The following is a 14,812-nucleotide window of genomic DNA, read 5'->3' on the forward strand; positions in this document are numbered from 1 at the left end:
AAAACCACAGGGCTACTCTTCCAGAGGACCTGGGTTCAATTCCCAGCCCCCGCACGGTGGCTCTGTAGCATCTGTGTGCACCAGGCACATAGATGTTATATGCAGCACTCATTTGCAGGAAAACATACATACCCAGAAAATTTAAAAACAAAAACTTAAAAAAAAAAAAAAAAAAAGGGAGAAATTACCCCTGATCTTGCGGCCAGGGAACAAAGGCATGTTTTCTGTAGTTCCACACCACAGCTCTGGGTAATACCACAGGTCTTAAACATTCTAAACTTTCCCTGACATAACCCAGTAGGCGCTACTTGAGATTTTTCTTCTGTGTTCCTGGCCTCAAGCAGACTCTTGATACCCAGTAAATACATAAACTCGGAAGTATCAACAGATTACCATCTTATAACTGTACTGTAGAGAAAGGAAGAGCTTCAGGCCAAGTGTAAAGGTTCACGCCTTTATTCCCAGCACCAGATAAGGTGCAGGTGGCTCTGTTTGAGCTCCAGGTCACCCAAGGTCACAGGTAAGGCCCTAGATTACCTTCAAGCGCCTTGCAGCAAGCAGTACTGCTTCATCTACGTGGACTTAATATAAAAGAGTGATAGTTTAAGGGAGTTTCAATAATTTGTCATAGCATCATATAGCCTCAAAAATACTCTCACCCTGGTACTTCCTATTTCTTTTCTCATGACCATTTTAGATTTCTAATTTCTTTTTATTATTCGTAAATAATGATGAGACCATCAATATATTATTTACCTTAGTATGGAGAATTATACTAAGCCAAAAATCCTTTTAAATAAGGATTTCTTTTGAATATAATAATATTTCTAATTGCTTTTAAATCTGTAGGCCCATGTCTTTAAATGCCTGTTGTAGAACTGGGCAGTGGCAGCACATGGCTTAATCCTAGCTCTGATCAGGATCCTCCAGATCTCTGTTAATGAGGTCAGCCTGCTCTACAGAGTGCGTTCCAGAACAACCAGGGCTGTTAACCCTGTCTCAACAAACCCCTCCACCCCCACCGAAGCAAATCACAGATATTACGGAGCTTGTGCATGCTCTAGGTTTATGTCAGGTGCTGGACACACACACAGGCCTAGCCTCTGTTTTGGTGTTTATAAATGACTTAGACCCGTAATCTCAACACTCAGAGACTGGGGCAGGAGTTCCTGGCTAGCCTGGGCTACATAGTGATTCCAGACCAGATTGAGCTACAAAGCGGGGTCATTCCACTCGAAGTGGGGCGTTCCCAAAAGACGCCAGCCCAGGTCCGCCAACGAACCAAAAGGCTGATTGCTTTCACGATGGACCGGCGCACCTGATACTGGGAGAGAGGAGGCTCCACGCCACCACCGCTGGGGCCTCGAAGGCGAACCACCAAGAAGGCGCTGCCTTCTGCGTCCCACAGAAACAGTTCCCCTCCGAGGCCGAAGACCAGGTTTCTCGTCGGCAAATGCGGCGGCAGAGACGGGCACGAGGGTGAAGTCGAAGCCGCTGGCTTCTCCGCTTCGGCTGGACTCTGGTTTCTTACGCCCTCGCGGAGCCGCAAGAACACGACGTGGTTAGGAAGCCAGCTCTGCCACAGCTCCCCATCGCCCAAGGGCCCCACGGCAGCCGCCATCTTGAACTAACAGCTCAGGATTGAGGGGCGGGAGGAAACGAAGCCCGCTGCTGTGCGTAGCCAATCCGCGGCCAGCACTTCACAGCTTCAGCCTATCAAAGTGTAGGAATCTCGAGAAGTTGGCCCAATAAGAAAGAATCGCTAGAGGATAGACAGGGCCGCGGGTTGAAGCCAAGGTGGGCGGGGCGGGGCGGGGCGGAGTGGAGTGTAAGGATCGCTTTGGGGCTGCTGCTGGGCCAGTGAGGGGGTAGCGTTAAGGATGAGAGATGTGTGTCTGATTGTCTACTGGACAACTTCCTCTGGGTAAACCCAGAACTTTCTCTCAAGATTCACCTCCCTCAGCCCGGGTGGTGTTTACTTCTCAACTGTCACTGCTTCATCTATCCTCGGATTCCCCTAAATCTGTCACTGTGAGGGGATAGAAACTAGATACAATTCCAAGAAAGCCCGGCGGCCTGAAGTACAGACAGACTGCGCCGAGACTACAACTTCCAGAATCCTTTGCGCGCGGCTAAGGGGCGGTGATTTGGGCGCTGTTTCCCGCTAAGGGAGGAGATGGCAGAGTCCTCGGGGTCTCCGCACCGCTTGTTGTACAAGCAGGTGGGCTCGCCCCACTGGAAAGAAACTTTCAGGCAGGTGAGTGTGAAGTTTGGGTTGTCATCACTTCCCTAATCTTCCCAAGGACCTCTGTCCTCGGTGTGCTCGCTTCAGCACTGGTTGTGGAGCAGGTGCCCGGTGTGCCTGGCCAGCGAGGTGGATCTCTTGCTATAGGATTGGGTCCCGGCCGCCGCCCGGGCTGTTGGCCGGCGTAGGTGTTATGCTATCCTAGGATTCGACTTTGTTTCATATTTTAAGAGTCATGACAGCAGTAGCAACACCACCACCTAACGTTCGGTTACAGAGGGAAGCACTCCGTATGTATACGTCACGTGAGATAGAAGTTATTTCTCTCCTGAAGAACATCAGACACGGTTAGGAGAGTTGAACTTAAGCTCCGCCTTCTTCCGAACTCAAGTAGTTCCTTCTAAGAAGCAGCTTATCTCCCTGTTCAGCAGTCTCAAAAGGGTGGGTGTATTCCAGAAGAACCACCCAGAAAAACAATCTTCATGCTGAACATGTTGTGTGGAGTAGTGTTTCTCAACAGTGAGTGCTGACGTTTCGAAGGAGAACGTTCTATTATGGGAGGTGGTTCTGTACAATGTAGAACACTTAGATGCAGCAGCCTTGGTCTCTCCACCTACTAAATGGCACCAGTCAGTAGCAGTTCTTCAAGCAGAGCTGTGACAACCACTTGGGAACAAAAACTGTCCCGAGTTGGGGGTGGAGAGATGGCTCAAGAGTCCTTATGTTTCAGTAGCAGACCCGATGGCTGTAACTCCAGTTCCAAGTGGTCTATTGCCATCTTCTGGCCCTGGTGTGCATCAGCACTGGTGTGGTGCACATAAACTCATACAGGCACACACATAGACACAGGAAAAAAAATTAAAAACCCATACCAGGGTTGTAAAGTACTATTTTACAAGAAGACCATTACTATAGCCATTTGTACAATTCCAGGAATTTAGAAGCCATATAAATGTCTGAAGTTAGTCTGTGGATACAGTTCCTGTGTATCCAACTGTCTTCTTATAAGATAAAATATGAAATATAGGAATGTGTGTAATGTAACCCATCTGTGTGTGGAGGACTTGAGGCTATGAAATTTTGCATCTTGAATTTTCTTATATTTTTACTGACTAATTGGAGGGTTTTCTTTTTAGTGGAATTGATGTTTTTCTTCTTAACCAATACTGCCCTCCCTTACCTCCCCAGGGATGTCTGGAGAGAATGAGAAACAGCAGGCACAGGCTCCTGAACAAATATCGCCAGGCTGCAGGTAGCACGCCGGGGACAGCCTCAGACAGACTTCTTGTGCAAGAAGTAATGGAGGAAGAGTGGGCTTCTTTGCAGTCTGTGGAGAATTGTCCGGAGGCCTTGCTTCAGGTCAGTCAAGGATCTCTGTAGCTAGGAGACCACTGACTCCATGAGGAGCGTCTGGTGACCTCTTTGCATCTGTTTGTTTTGGTCCTTTCAGTCTGCTCACTTCCCCAAGCATGATTCTCACCGTCATTTGGCTCAGGGTTTTTACCTTCATTAGAAATATATCCATGGTTCTGCCATACTACATGCATAGTAGGCATGAAGCAACCTTGCAATATAGTAACTTAGGAAACTAAAGGGAAAGAAAATTTCATTATTGCTTTTTCCATCGGAAATTTTGACTTGCTAAGAATGGGCTAGGGACCTCTCTTTAAAAAGGACGTCTACATTCTGACTCTAGTTGATCAGAATGTGGAGCTGTGTGTCGGTAGAAAACCCTTTACAGTGTATCAGGAAAGGTTATGGGTTGGCATCAGGATTTAGGAATTCTAAGTTTAGTTTTACTGACTCACAAATATTACTGTTCCTGTGAGCCTTAGTTTTTACATTGACATAAAATAGAGAAGCTCGCACAAGCATTATGAGAATTGAGTAACAAAACATGAAAACCTCTGAAGCCATCAAAGCTCTGTATAATAATGATTCATTTCCCATAGCGTTATGTGTCCTACACTATGCTAATTGGTTAGCCTAACATCACCACAGGTAGTACTTAGAGTAGGCCTCTCAGGTCAGGCTTAATCCAGCTTTACAAAAGCTAAAACAGCTTTTCAAAGACCAGACTTTATCACACGGCCAGCCTTAGAAGGTCATTTACTTAACTGCTGCCTGATTTTGTCTCCCTTAAATTTGGTACTGTTGTACTTTGATCATTTGTTGTTAGTTCAGCTTGGCCAAATTACCAAACTGTCAGCAAATTCAGCATGTGGACCAGGCCAATTTTATCCAGTAAATCTGTGATCTTTGAGTTACAAATCCTCATGAGACATGTGGCCAGTTAATACTTCATGTGGAGTGGGAAAACACCACTTTCTCTCTGCTCTGTCTCTGTTTATGTCTTGCTCAGGGATTAAACCCAGGCTCTTGCATGCTAGGCAAGTGCTGCTCTACTGAGCCACACCCCTGCCCTCTGCTTTCTTGTAGTTGGAATTGCCACTGGACCTAGCTGTGCTGCAGGACATCGAGCAGGAGCTGTGTAATGAAGGTAATCCCAGGGCAGAGTCTTCCCTACCTATGAGACCGACCCTAATGCTGGCCTTTGCCTGGCTCAGGATTAGGTTTGCTGTTTTAGGTTGTTTCCGTGTTAGGGATTAAAGCTCCTGCCTCTTGCTGCCATGTTAAGCTGAACACTGTGGCTTGTGCCTGTAGTAGAAGCTACTTGTGACTTAGTGTAGGAAGGTGGCCTTTCAGGAAGATGCCTGAGCCCCGTAGTTTCTGGCTAGCCAGGGTAGCACAGAGAAACCTGCCTCTCTGAGAAAAAAAGTTTACAGTAAACTTGTCACTTTGCGTCCATGGGCAGATCTTTACATAGATTTATCCATCCTTTATTGATTGCCTGAAATCTTGTGAGCATCTGCTTCTTGAGGTTTTCATAGCTCTGTGTAGAGTACAGTTCTGCATCTCATTTTTTGTTCTGTTTTGTTTTTTTGTTTTTTGTTTTTTTCAAGACAGGTTTTCTCTGTATAGCCCTGGCTGTCCTGGAACTCACTCTGTAGACCAGGCTGGTCTCGAACTCAGAAATCCGCCTGCCTCTGCCTCCCGAGTGCTGGGATTAAAGGCGTGTGCCACCACTGCCCGGCCAGTTCTGCATCTTATGTCACGGTGACTTAGTCCACATAGCTTTATCTTGAATTGGTTCACATTTATGTGTAAAATAGAAATAATAGACCTGCCCTGGATACAAGACAACCTCGGGCTTTTTGCCTTGCAGAAAAGTCCATCATAAGCGAGTATGAAGAGGACTTAGAGTTTGATGAAAGTTGTCTCAGGAGAATGTTGGCTGAGTGGGAAGCAAACTCCCTCATCTGTCCTGTGTGTATAAAGTGAGAATTTAAAATCTTTTTTTTAGCATTATCAGTTCTCATCCCCTACTTCAAAGTGTGTGTGACCCCACCCCCACACCCAGTTTATTGACCGGAAGGTAGAGGGGCCAGGTCTTATTACTCTAATGATCTGGGAATCCTAATTCTATCTCTAGGTACAACCTGAGAATAATGAACAGTGTGGTCACGTGTCCATGTGGCCTGCACATCCCTGTTCACGTAAGTGCCCACACCAATTCCCCACATACAGACTGTATTAAAGGCCCTCTGGTGGGTGGTTGAGGGCAGTACACATGTGTAGCAGTTACCTTTCTTGTCACTTGATAAGAAAGCCAGCAGAGGAGAGGGGACAGTCCGTCATGGCAGAGAAAACATGGCAGAGGACTCCATGGAGGTGAAAGCCAGGACTCAGTATCTTGGCTAATAGGAAACAAGACCTGTTCCTAGTAGCCTATGTCCACCAGAAAGACCTTATGTGTTTTGTCTGCATGTATGTCTGTGCATTATGCGTGTGTCTGGAAAGCCTGGATGTAAGAAGAGTGTGTCATATCCCATGGACCTGGAGTTACAGGTGGTTGTGAGCTGCCATGTGGGTGCTGTCATCCAGGGCCCTCTGCAAGAACAGCAAGTGCTCTTAACCACTGCGTAGTCAGCTCTCCAGGTCCACTCTTTTGTTTTGAGGTTGAGTCTAGTAGTAGCCCCGGCTGACCTCAGACTTATTTGTAGCTCAACTTCTGATCCTTCTGACCTCACCTTCCAGGTGCTGGGCTTATAGGCTTGCACCACTCCCTCTGGGCTTTAGACTGCGCTGGGAATGGAGCACAGTGCCTCACGCTTGTTAGGCACTCTACACCTGAGCTCAGTCCCCAGGGCCCAGCAGTCTAAAGCTCCCAAGAATCAAGCTGTCAGTTGACTGGTATGAGGCTTCAGCTTTCAGCCTGCTGGTTATACAGTAGTTAAGCTTGGTTGTGGCTGCACTTTCTTAGTCAACAGACCTGACAGAGCAGAAGCTTCGAGCCTGTTTGGAAGAAAATGTGAATGAGCACAGTGTACACTGTCCCCACACCCCTGTGTTCTCAGTCACCGGTGGAACAGAAGAGAAGCCCAGTCTTCTGATGAACTGCCTGGTAAGCCTGCGTGGGGCCCAGGCAAGAGCCCATCAGCAAGTCGGTTCTGTTCTCCTCTTGGTGGAGGTAATGGCTTAGAAATAGGGAGATGTTTAATGCCTTTTTTTTTTTGAGGCATTTACTTCACAGAAAGAATCAGCTGGGTGTGGTGGCACTTGTCTGTAATCCCAGTACTATCGAAGCCCAGGCAGGAAGAGATTAAGGCCAGGCTAGTGTACATAGTGAGAACCTGTGTCAGAAACAGATGTTGGCCAGGCAGGATGGCTCAGTGGGTAGAGAGCACTTGCTGCCAAGCCTGAGCTCAACCCTTGGGTCTCACGTGGCAGAAGCAGAGAACTGATTCCTCCAAGTTGTCTGTTGTCTCCCACAACATATGGTGTGCTTGTGCATCCACACACTAGAGTTAAATCATAGGAAATGAGTAACTTCAGTCAAACAGCCTGGTAAGAGAAGGGAGGAGTAGGCTTAGAATTGTGCCAGCATTGTCTGGAAATTGGAGCCTGACTGAACTGCATGCTTTTGCTAGATCAGGAGCAATAGCTGCTCTTCTGTGCCATCAGGTCATGGTCACGAGTGGCACTGCTTTTTCCAGATAGACACACAGGACTCAAAGCACATTTGAGCAACACTAGTTTTGTCTTTCAGTAAGCTTGCATAGAGGTCTAAGCCTGGCCAAATGGTAGCTCAGGTGTGAGGAACACACAGGAGCCACCTGACTAAGAAACAGAGTTTGCTGTGGGAAACAGTACTAATATATATGACATATTCTCATGGCTCACAGGTCCCAAGCAGGGGAACTAAGGCATCATAGACTACTGTAATATGCCAGATACGTACTGATAACCTGACCCCTTACATGAAATTGTCCAGTATTTTTGGGCTTCAACTGTACCTGACTCCATGTTTTTCTTACCTGTTCACGTCTTTGTTTCTAAGGGCAAGGGCAATTTTTCTCCCACTTGTTTATTTATTTTGACCTCCACTGTATATTGACTTCTTTCACCAGTGAGTAGATACGTAATGTGTTTTTGTGAATGCACTGAAACGGAAGGAGAGTTGAAGAGGTGCAGGCCAAATGGCCTCAGCCTCTAACTTCCTGGAAAATGCGTGCAGTGCTGAGATGGCTCTGTGATAAATGCCTTGCAGGCCCGAGTCTGGATGCCCAGAACCATATAAAAAGCCATGTAGACATGGTGGCCACCTATACTCCCCGAATTCATGAGGCTAGGGGCAGAGAGATGCCTGAGAAAAGCTGGTTATGGACTAGCCAGACAAGGGACTCCAGGTTCAGCTACAGTCCTTGTGTCAATGTAGAGCAATTTGAGGAAAGACACACGCCAACCTGAGGCCTACATACTCATGCACGTGCGTGTGTGAGCGCACACAAACACACACATAAGCACACCAGCCATGTACAACTTCAAATAGTAGCTAATGTTAAAATCTGCTTTTGAAATAAGGTCTACATAGTCCTGGCTGCCCTGGGACTTGCTACATTGTATCAGGCTGGTCTCAAAGGCTGGTCAGAGATGTACCTGCCTCTGCCCCTCCAGTGCTGAGGATTAAAGGCATGTACCAAGTTCTTTTGAGACAGTCCTGGAACTCACTCTGTAAACCAGGCTGGCCTCGAACCAGAAATCCGCCTACCTCTGCCTCCCAAGTGCTGGGATTAAAGACGTGTGCCACCACTGCCTGGCATCAAGTTCTTTTAAATGTCAGTTTCAAGTAGGTGGTTAAGGGCTCTGTTTGCTGTTACAGAGTACTCGTGGACATTAATAAATCTTAAAAAAAAAAGTTCAGTTCCAAACCAAGTACTGGAGATGGGAAGAGAGGTTCAAGAGCAAGCAGGCAGGCATGGCTATGTATGCCAATAATTCTAACTAGGGAGGCCGAAGTAGCATAATTTGAGCCCAGTAGTTCAAGACCAGCCTGAGCAAAATAGCCAGACCCTAACCTCAAAGCAGCAGATGACTGCCTAATTATTCCTGCTCAGCCTAACCGACAAGCAGAGCTTGTCCTTCAGTACCCTGAAATGCACAACAGCAGTGTAGCCAAGTGAACGGCAGTGCGACCAATGCTGTCAGAAGCCGTGCTTTCAGACCAGCACTGGCCAGGCTAGAGAGACTATTGTTGAGTAAGGGGTGTCACCACAGATGAGAAACTGCAAGAGAAAAAAACCATTGAGCAGGCTCCAAGTTCAGCCCTGAGAAGTATGGAGGCATTTGAAAATTTCAGTGTCACTAGGTCTCAAAGGCACATCAAGGCAAACGGTAAGATTCAGATACCAAGGATGAGGCGAGTATAGGTGTGGATCACTTAAGAGGCTACTGTGAAGCAGACTTAGAATACTTGGTAAATCCAAAGAGGCTCGCTGTCAGGCTCCACAAGCCCCAAGCTGTCGGGTTTTGCTTTCTGAGGGTGCCTAGGCTTATAAGCTACATTGCTGATGGCTTCTGTTTAGTAGAACAGGTCCATGAACGCAGTGGCTTCTTTGAATTCCAGTGAATTAACTCATAGTGGTTCTACTTGTAGTACACATGTCACGACTGATGACAACTTTTAGCCATGTAAGATCTAACTGTTGATGTTACACTATCTTGTTTTCTGTTTAATCCAGACTTGTGACACCTGGGCTGTGATCCTCTAGCCATCCCGACCTCACACTTCACTACTGAGCTGAGAACAACTCATTTCCTGAGAGGGCCCTGTATGCACAAGCCTTTTGTATATAACGGATTTTATATTAAAACTTCAGACATCTCTGCTCTTGGTGTTCTGATGTGGGCGAAAGAACCTCAACTTTCCTGGAGATTTATTGGAGTCAGATTTATTGTCCATCATCATGTTATACAAAAATCTACAAATAATAAATTTGTACAGAGAAAAAAAGCCCAAAGGAATAGCGAATGGAGGTGTAACAGCAGTAATTTAAACTTGCTTCCCCCCGATATATTAGGATGACAGCCATTTTTGAAGCATAATTCTGATGCCAAGGGAGCTTTTGTTCACTGGCCAAAGCTTGCCATTTAAATTAAGGCCCGCAGTCTCTGAGTTCTACTGGTTCTTGACAAAGCTTTTGAGGTCCTCAAGAAAGGTGATATATTCCTGGTGCTCCAGGGCTGTGCTGAGCTCCACCAACTCATCCGCAAAAGTGTTATCCACCCCTCGGTCCGCAAGGAAATCCATTAGGTGGTCATACAAGGCCTGGGGAGAAAATACATTTACTAGCTTGAAAAACAAAACCCAAAAGTGGTCTGGCAAGGTCTGTGGGCTGACCTTCCCGTGTGGTTCAGCACACCCACGCAGACACATTTATTTCCCCTCTTGTAATGCTTGAAAGAGGACACTTCTCTGCAAACGCCCAGCACCCCCTCAGCCAACACTCACCCAGTCCAGGGAATCTGTGTTGAGTGTATAGTTTGTATCCCTCCACTCAGAGTCACCAGTGGCCTGAAAGCTAACTTCCTTGATAGAGAAAATATCACTCTCGGCCTCATCTTCGTGTCCAATCTGAGAGATACAGCAGAGGTAAGGGAAGTGCAAAGAGGCTCTGTAGTTCTAACCCTGTTCCCACCCCCTCCATCTAATAGATTAACAGATCTTTCCTGTGTATGCTACATGAAGGTCAGAAGACTCCACCCTACCCACCTCATCCTCAGGATAGTGACAGTCCAGTACAAGGGTCTTCTTGCCATCAGTCTTGGTAACTTCAACCACAAAGTTGGGAGTTGATGTCAGTTCTGGCTGGAGAGACAGGAATTAAGTCAGCATACACCAGTGCTGGGAGGGTGCACACACCTGGACCAATAGGAAGCTCAGAATGTCTGACAGCCATAGCCATTAGGTTACTATTAGCCATTTTTTAGTCTTAGGCTGTGGATAAGGCACTCAAATCTTCCAACAGAGCACTAAACAGTTTATCAATCACATGGGTCCAGAATGATATCTGCCGTCAGGCACAGCTAGCTATTTATTCTTCAGGGCTGTTTCTGCTCCCATACACTGCAGAGCACACAAGGCTGCAGCACAGACCTGGACCTCCTTCCCCTCTGACTGTTTTGGTGCACGATGGAGGCCTGGAACATATGGGCTCTAGCTAAGTGGCCATCTTAACCAGAAATAGCAGCAACTTCCTTTTACTGTGACCCAAGGGGCAGGCCTAAGGAGTTGGGTACAGGCTAGGACACAGAAGCACAGCAGGGGACTCAGCTCTTCATACACAAGACTGATATCTGCTTAGTTAGATAGCCTGGGGATCCTGTGGCCCTCAGTGGGGTATCTAGATCCAGCCATGAGGGCAGCAACTTAAGGAAAACATTTCAACTGGTCAAATGTTAAAAATATGTAAGGCCGGCCAGTGGTGGCGCACGCCTTTAATCCCAGCACTCGGGAGGCAGAGGCAGGCGGATTTCTGAGTTCGAGGCCAGCCTGGTCTACAAAGTGAGTTCCAGGACAGCCAGGGCTACACAGAGAAACCCTGTCTCAAAAACCAAAATAAAATAAATAAGGTTGAGCTGGAGTGACGGTTCACCCAGTAAAGGAGTTTGCTGCTGAAGCCTGAAGGCCTCCGTTCAACCCCGGGCCCCACATGGTAAGAAGGATGCAACTGCTTCCTACGAGCCCACACATTAGCGTCAAACATACAAATAAACATAATTTAAAGTCTCTAAGCCCCACCACCCCAGCCTTCCTATCTTGGTCACACGACGAGTGTTGACCATCCACTTGTCATCTTTCACACTGAAAACACTCCCAATGAGAGTTATCTGTAGACTAAGTCCTCCCATACCCCACACAGGCAGGGGTGGGCGGTCATAGCTCCTTTGTATTAAGAGGACACAGGCCAATAATGAAGCCTAAGCTCTACAGGGGGCCACACACTCTGAGAACATGGTCCATGCACAATCTACCTAAAAAGTTCCTCCTTCTCGGACAGAAAGACTGGCTGGCTGGAGTGTTACTAGCTTACCTCCTGTTCTTCAGCCTTCTGCCCCTGTGAGGGCTCCTCCTCACCATCAAATGTTGGAGGGATGCTGTTGTTGATGTTGAAAGTGACCGTGATCCTAGAACGGCAAGTAGAAGCACACTAAGGTACACTATTAGCACAGGAAGAGGGAGGCCTGCTGCGGTAGGGCAGGTGCGAAGGCACGCTAAAACAATGTCTCCATCCTAGCGAGCTGCACCAGGACTTAAACAGAACTTAAAACCAGCCTGGGTGCCTAAACCAACACGGCCATTAAACACCTTCTGAAGTGTTCATACAAAGTGCTACAAATTAAATGACTACAGCTGTGGATGTAGCTGCCAGGCTGGTGTCCCGGGGGTCTTTCCAGGGAAGCCATCTGCTCCAGGAAGCCTCACACGTGCTGCAGAGCAGATTCACTTTGCATAGTCACAAACTAGGAACTGAAACACCTAGTGGCTCTTCCCCCTTCTGGGGGATTCTGGAGCTCAAACAAGTACTCTGTGCGTGCCTGGCCGAAGTTCACGGCTGCACCCTGGCCCATGTGAGATGGTCAGAATTCTTATGTGACAGCACATGTTCTGAAATCAGATAAAATTCCTTTGCCTCCACACCTGCAAGCAGAAGTTCCAGGGCTACACTGATTCAGCAGGGCCAACTAACCCAAGCAAGAGGGTACTGGGTGCTGCTTCCCGGAGTTCATCTGGGCAATGCCTTGCTGCCACTTTGCCACCAAAAAAAGAATGGCAAGATGAAACCAGAAAGCATGTACAACCTGTGACAGCCCAGACTAAGCTGAGCCGGGTCAGTCAGTCTCCCTCTCTTGGCTTTTCAAGAGAGAGTTTCTTTGTGTAGCCTTGGCTGTTCTGGTACTTGCTCATAGACCAGGCTGGTTTGAACTCACAGAAATCCACCTACTCCGGCCTCCCAGGGTGATAGCATTATAGGCGAGCCCCTCCCTCCACTGCTCAGCCTGGCCTTGAACTTTCTTTCTTTTTTGGCTTTTCAAGACAGGGTTTCTCTGAATAGCCCTGGCTGTCTTGGAACTCACTTTGTAGACCAGGCTGGCCTTGAACTCAGAAATCTGCCTGCCTCTGCCTGGCTGGGATTAAAGGCGTGCGCCACCACGCCCGGCTAGCCTTGAACTTTCTAATCTACACACACACACACCTACCACTAGGCTTATAGGCCCCACTGGATAAAACTGCTTTCTTGTACACTGTGTTCCTAAAGCACCAGGGATGGATCCTGGGGCCTCACGCATGCTAGAGAAGCACTCAAGAGTCCAAGTAGACTTCTCTAAGGAAGGCCGTGGGCGACTGTGTAACACAGAACAGCACAAACAAGGGCTTAACGGTCTTAAGGGTGTGTGGTAGCACGTGCCTACAACCTCAGCACACAGGTGTCTGAAGGACCAAGAGTCAGAGGCTGGTCTGTGCTCTACAGCAGCAACACAGAGACCCTGTCTCAGAAATGATCGGTTTAGGAAAGCGAGAGCTAAGCTTGGCTAAGAACCTTCTACCTTTGTCTGATGGCCTTTCTACACTCTAACTTCTTCCTTAAAAGTTACATACCTTGCATTTTTAACTACTACAAACACAAGCCAGATGGGAGTTCTAAACAAATGAATTTATCAGTACTATTAAACATTAAAAAAAAAAAAAGTCCCAGCCCTTAGGTCCAGACTGGGCACAGCATCCCTCATTAGTAAGCCAGTGACTGCGCTTGTGGCTCCCAGACTCCCCTCTACACACCCTGGAGCTGCTTCAGGCCTCCTTAATAACCAAGCCCAGAAGTCTGTATTCATTCAGAGAATGCACTCCCTGGAACCTAAGAACTTTTCCAAGTAAATGCTTTCTTAAAAGCCATTTTATTGGCCAGCTGTGGTGGCGCACACCTTTAATCCCAGCACTCGGGAGGCAGAGGCAGGCGGATTTCTGAGTTCGAGGCCAGCCTGGTCTACAGAGTGAGTTCCAAGATAGCCAGGGCTACACAGAGAAACCCTTCCTCGGAAAAAAAAAAAAAACAAACAAACCCAAAAAAGAAAAGCCATTTTATCAAAGTACTGGGCCTAAGCTGAGGCTCTCCTGGGGATGGCCAGGACAGGGTGCTGTAGTCAGGGATTCCCGACTTGAGAACCCAGAATACAAGCCCTGGGCCACTTACTTTTCTCCGGCAACTTTGCGCAATAATTTAGCCTCCGTGCCGTTCACCTCCAGCTCCCAATCTCCAGACATCTTGGGAAGGGACTTGTGTTTCTGGATCTTCTTTTCTTCCTTAATTTCATCAGTCAAGAATTCAACGAAGGCCTTGTCTCCTAAAAGAAAAGCCAAGATGACCCAAAGGGAGAAAAGCCGGTTACCGATAGACCGGACTGTATCCATTCTTACGACACTAGCCCAAATCACTCCTTAAAACGTCCGTTTCTCACTCTATAAAAAGAGCAGGATATACTTACTGAGCTGAACTGATATTTATCATGAGATGGTTATTTCTTATCATGGACTCACTACTATTACTTCCCATATTAAACAAAAGAATTCCCAATTATCCTCTTTCTGGTTCCAAAAGACATAACCAACAACCACACTTTGAAACCACGACCCTACGGACTTTGCTAAGCCACATTTCCAAGACGCGAGAAGGGGGGGGAAGCTTTCGATCACGAGGGTCTGTTCCAAGCTGGGTGGCCGCACTCCGACTAGGGTGCGTGAACCTTACCTTCCGTGTGCAGAGCGCCACAGCCGCACGCGCAGGGAACCGGGGGCTGCAGGAGGCCAGAGCGCCGAGCCGAGCCGGCCCGTACGCTGAGCAAACCGAAGGGCCGGAGGCATGGCCGGGGCGCGGGCTGCAGGAGATGCCGAAGCGGCTGGGCCGGGATGGCGGTTCGGAGGCCGGAGGCGGCGGCGCCGAGGGCGCGGGGCACGCAACGCAGCAGAGGGAGCATCGCGGGGCGGACACGTGCAGAGGGAAGGACGACCGGGCCAAGGCACCGTGTGACCTCGCGCGCTGCCGGAAGCCCCGCCCTCGCCCGGGGAAGCGCTTTCCACCCCAGAGGACTGCAGTCATCCGGGCCGGACCGCGCCCTCTGCTGGGAGCCGCCAGTGCAGTCGGGGAGGCCTTGACTCAGCTACCTTGA

The 14,812-nt window shown here is 48.1% G+C and overlaps 3 protein-coding genes across 11 annotated transcripts in view; 1 reads left to right on the forward strand and 2 right to left on the reverse strand.

Moving 5' to 3' along the window:
- Nup88 (nucleoporin 88) overlaps positions 1-1,643 on the reverse strand; it is a 26,916-nt gene extending 25,273 nt beyond the window's left edge. For 3 of the 4 annotated variants that reach the window (NM_172394.3, NM_001276406.1, NM_001083331.2), the window contains exon 1: positions 1,319-1,643. In NM_172394.3, the coding sequence (NP_765982.2) occupies positions 1,319-1,621 (303 nt within the window). In that variant the 5' untranslated portion in view covers positions 1,622-1,643. Of the gene's footprint in view, positions 1-756 lie in introns of all 4 variants that reach the window. The other variant, NR_075087.1, reaches the window with a different exon arrangement.
- A 156-nt stretch (positions 1,644-1,799) lies between these two features.
- On the forward strand, positions 1,800-9,603 carry Rpain (RPA interacting protein). Of its 6 annotated transcripts, none has more exons than NM_027186.3 (7): positions 1,869-2,257; positions 3,434-3,604; positions 4,685-4,745; positions 5,472-5,583; positions 5,739-5,802; positions 6,570-6,710; positions 9,328-9,603. In NM_027186.3, the coding sequence occupies exons 1-7, from the start codon at positions 2,177-2,179 to the stop codon at positions 9,355-9,357; spliced, it is 660 nt and encodes a 219-aa protein (NP_081462.1). In that variant the 5' UTR covers positions 1,869-2,176; the 3' UTR covers positions 9,358-9,603. The 6 variants fall into 6 exon arrangements, 4 of the variants coding, with proteins under 4 accessions (NP_081462.1, NP_001239344.1, NP_001239342.1 ...); NM_001252415.2 differs by having other exon boundaries at positions 6,664-6,710; NR_156443.1 differs by lacking the exon at positions 5,472-5,583.
- Positions 9,516-14,696, reverse strand: C1qbp (complement component 1, q subcomponent binding protein). The gene is made up of 6 exons (NM_007573.2): positions 14,395-14,696; positions 13,840-13,990; positions 11,680-11,773; positions 10,359-10,454; positions 10,098-10,220; positions 9,516-9,914 (listed from the first exon to the last, which is right to left on the reverse strand). Exons 1-6 carry the CDS (start codon positions 14,618-14,620, stop codon positions 9,765-9,767), a joined length of 840 nt encoding a protein of 279 aa, NP_031599.2. The 5' UTR covers positions 14,621-14,696; the 3' UTR covers positions 9,516-9,764.
- Between the last annotated feature and the right edge of the window lie 116 nt (positions 14,697-14,812).

Source organism: Mus musculus, chromosome 11, assembly GCF_000001635.26.
Source record: "Mus musculus strain C57BL/6J chromosome 11, GRCm38.p6 C57BL/6J".
In the NCBI taxonomy this organism is placed as follows: Eukaryota; Metazoa; Chordata; class Mammalia; order Rodentia; family Muridae; genus Mus; species Mus musculus.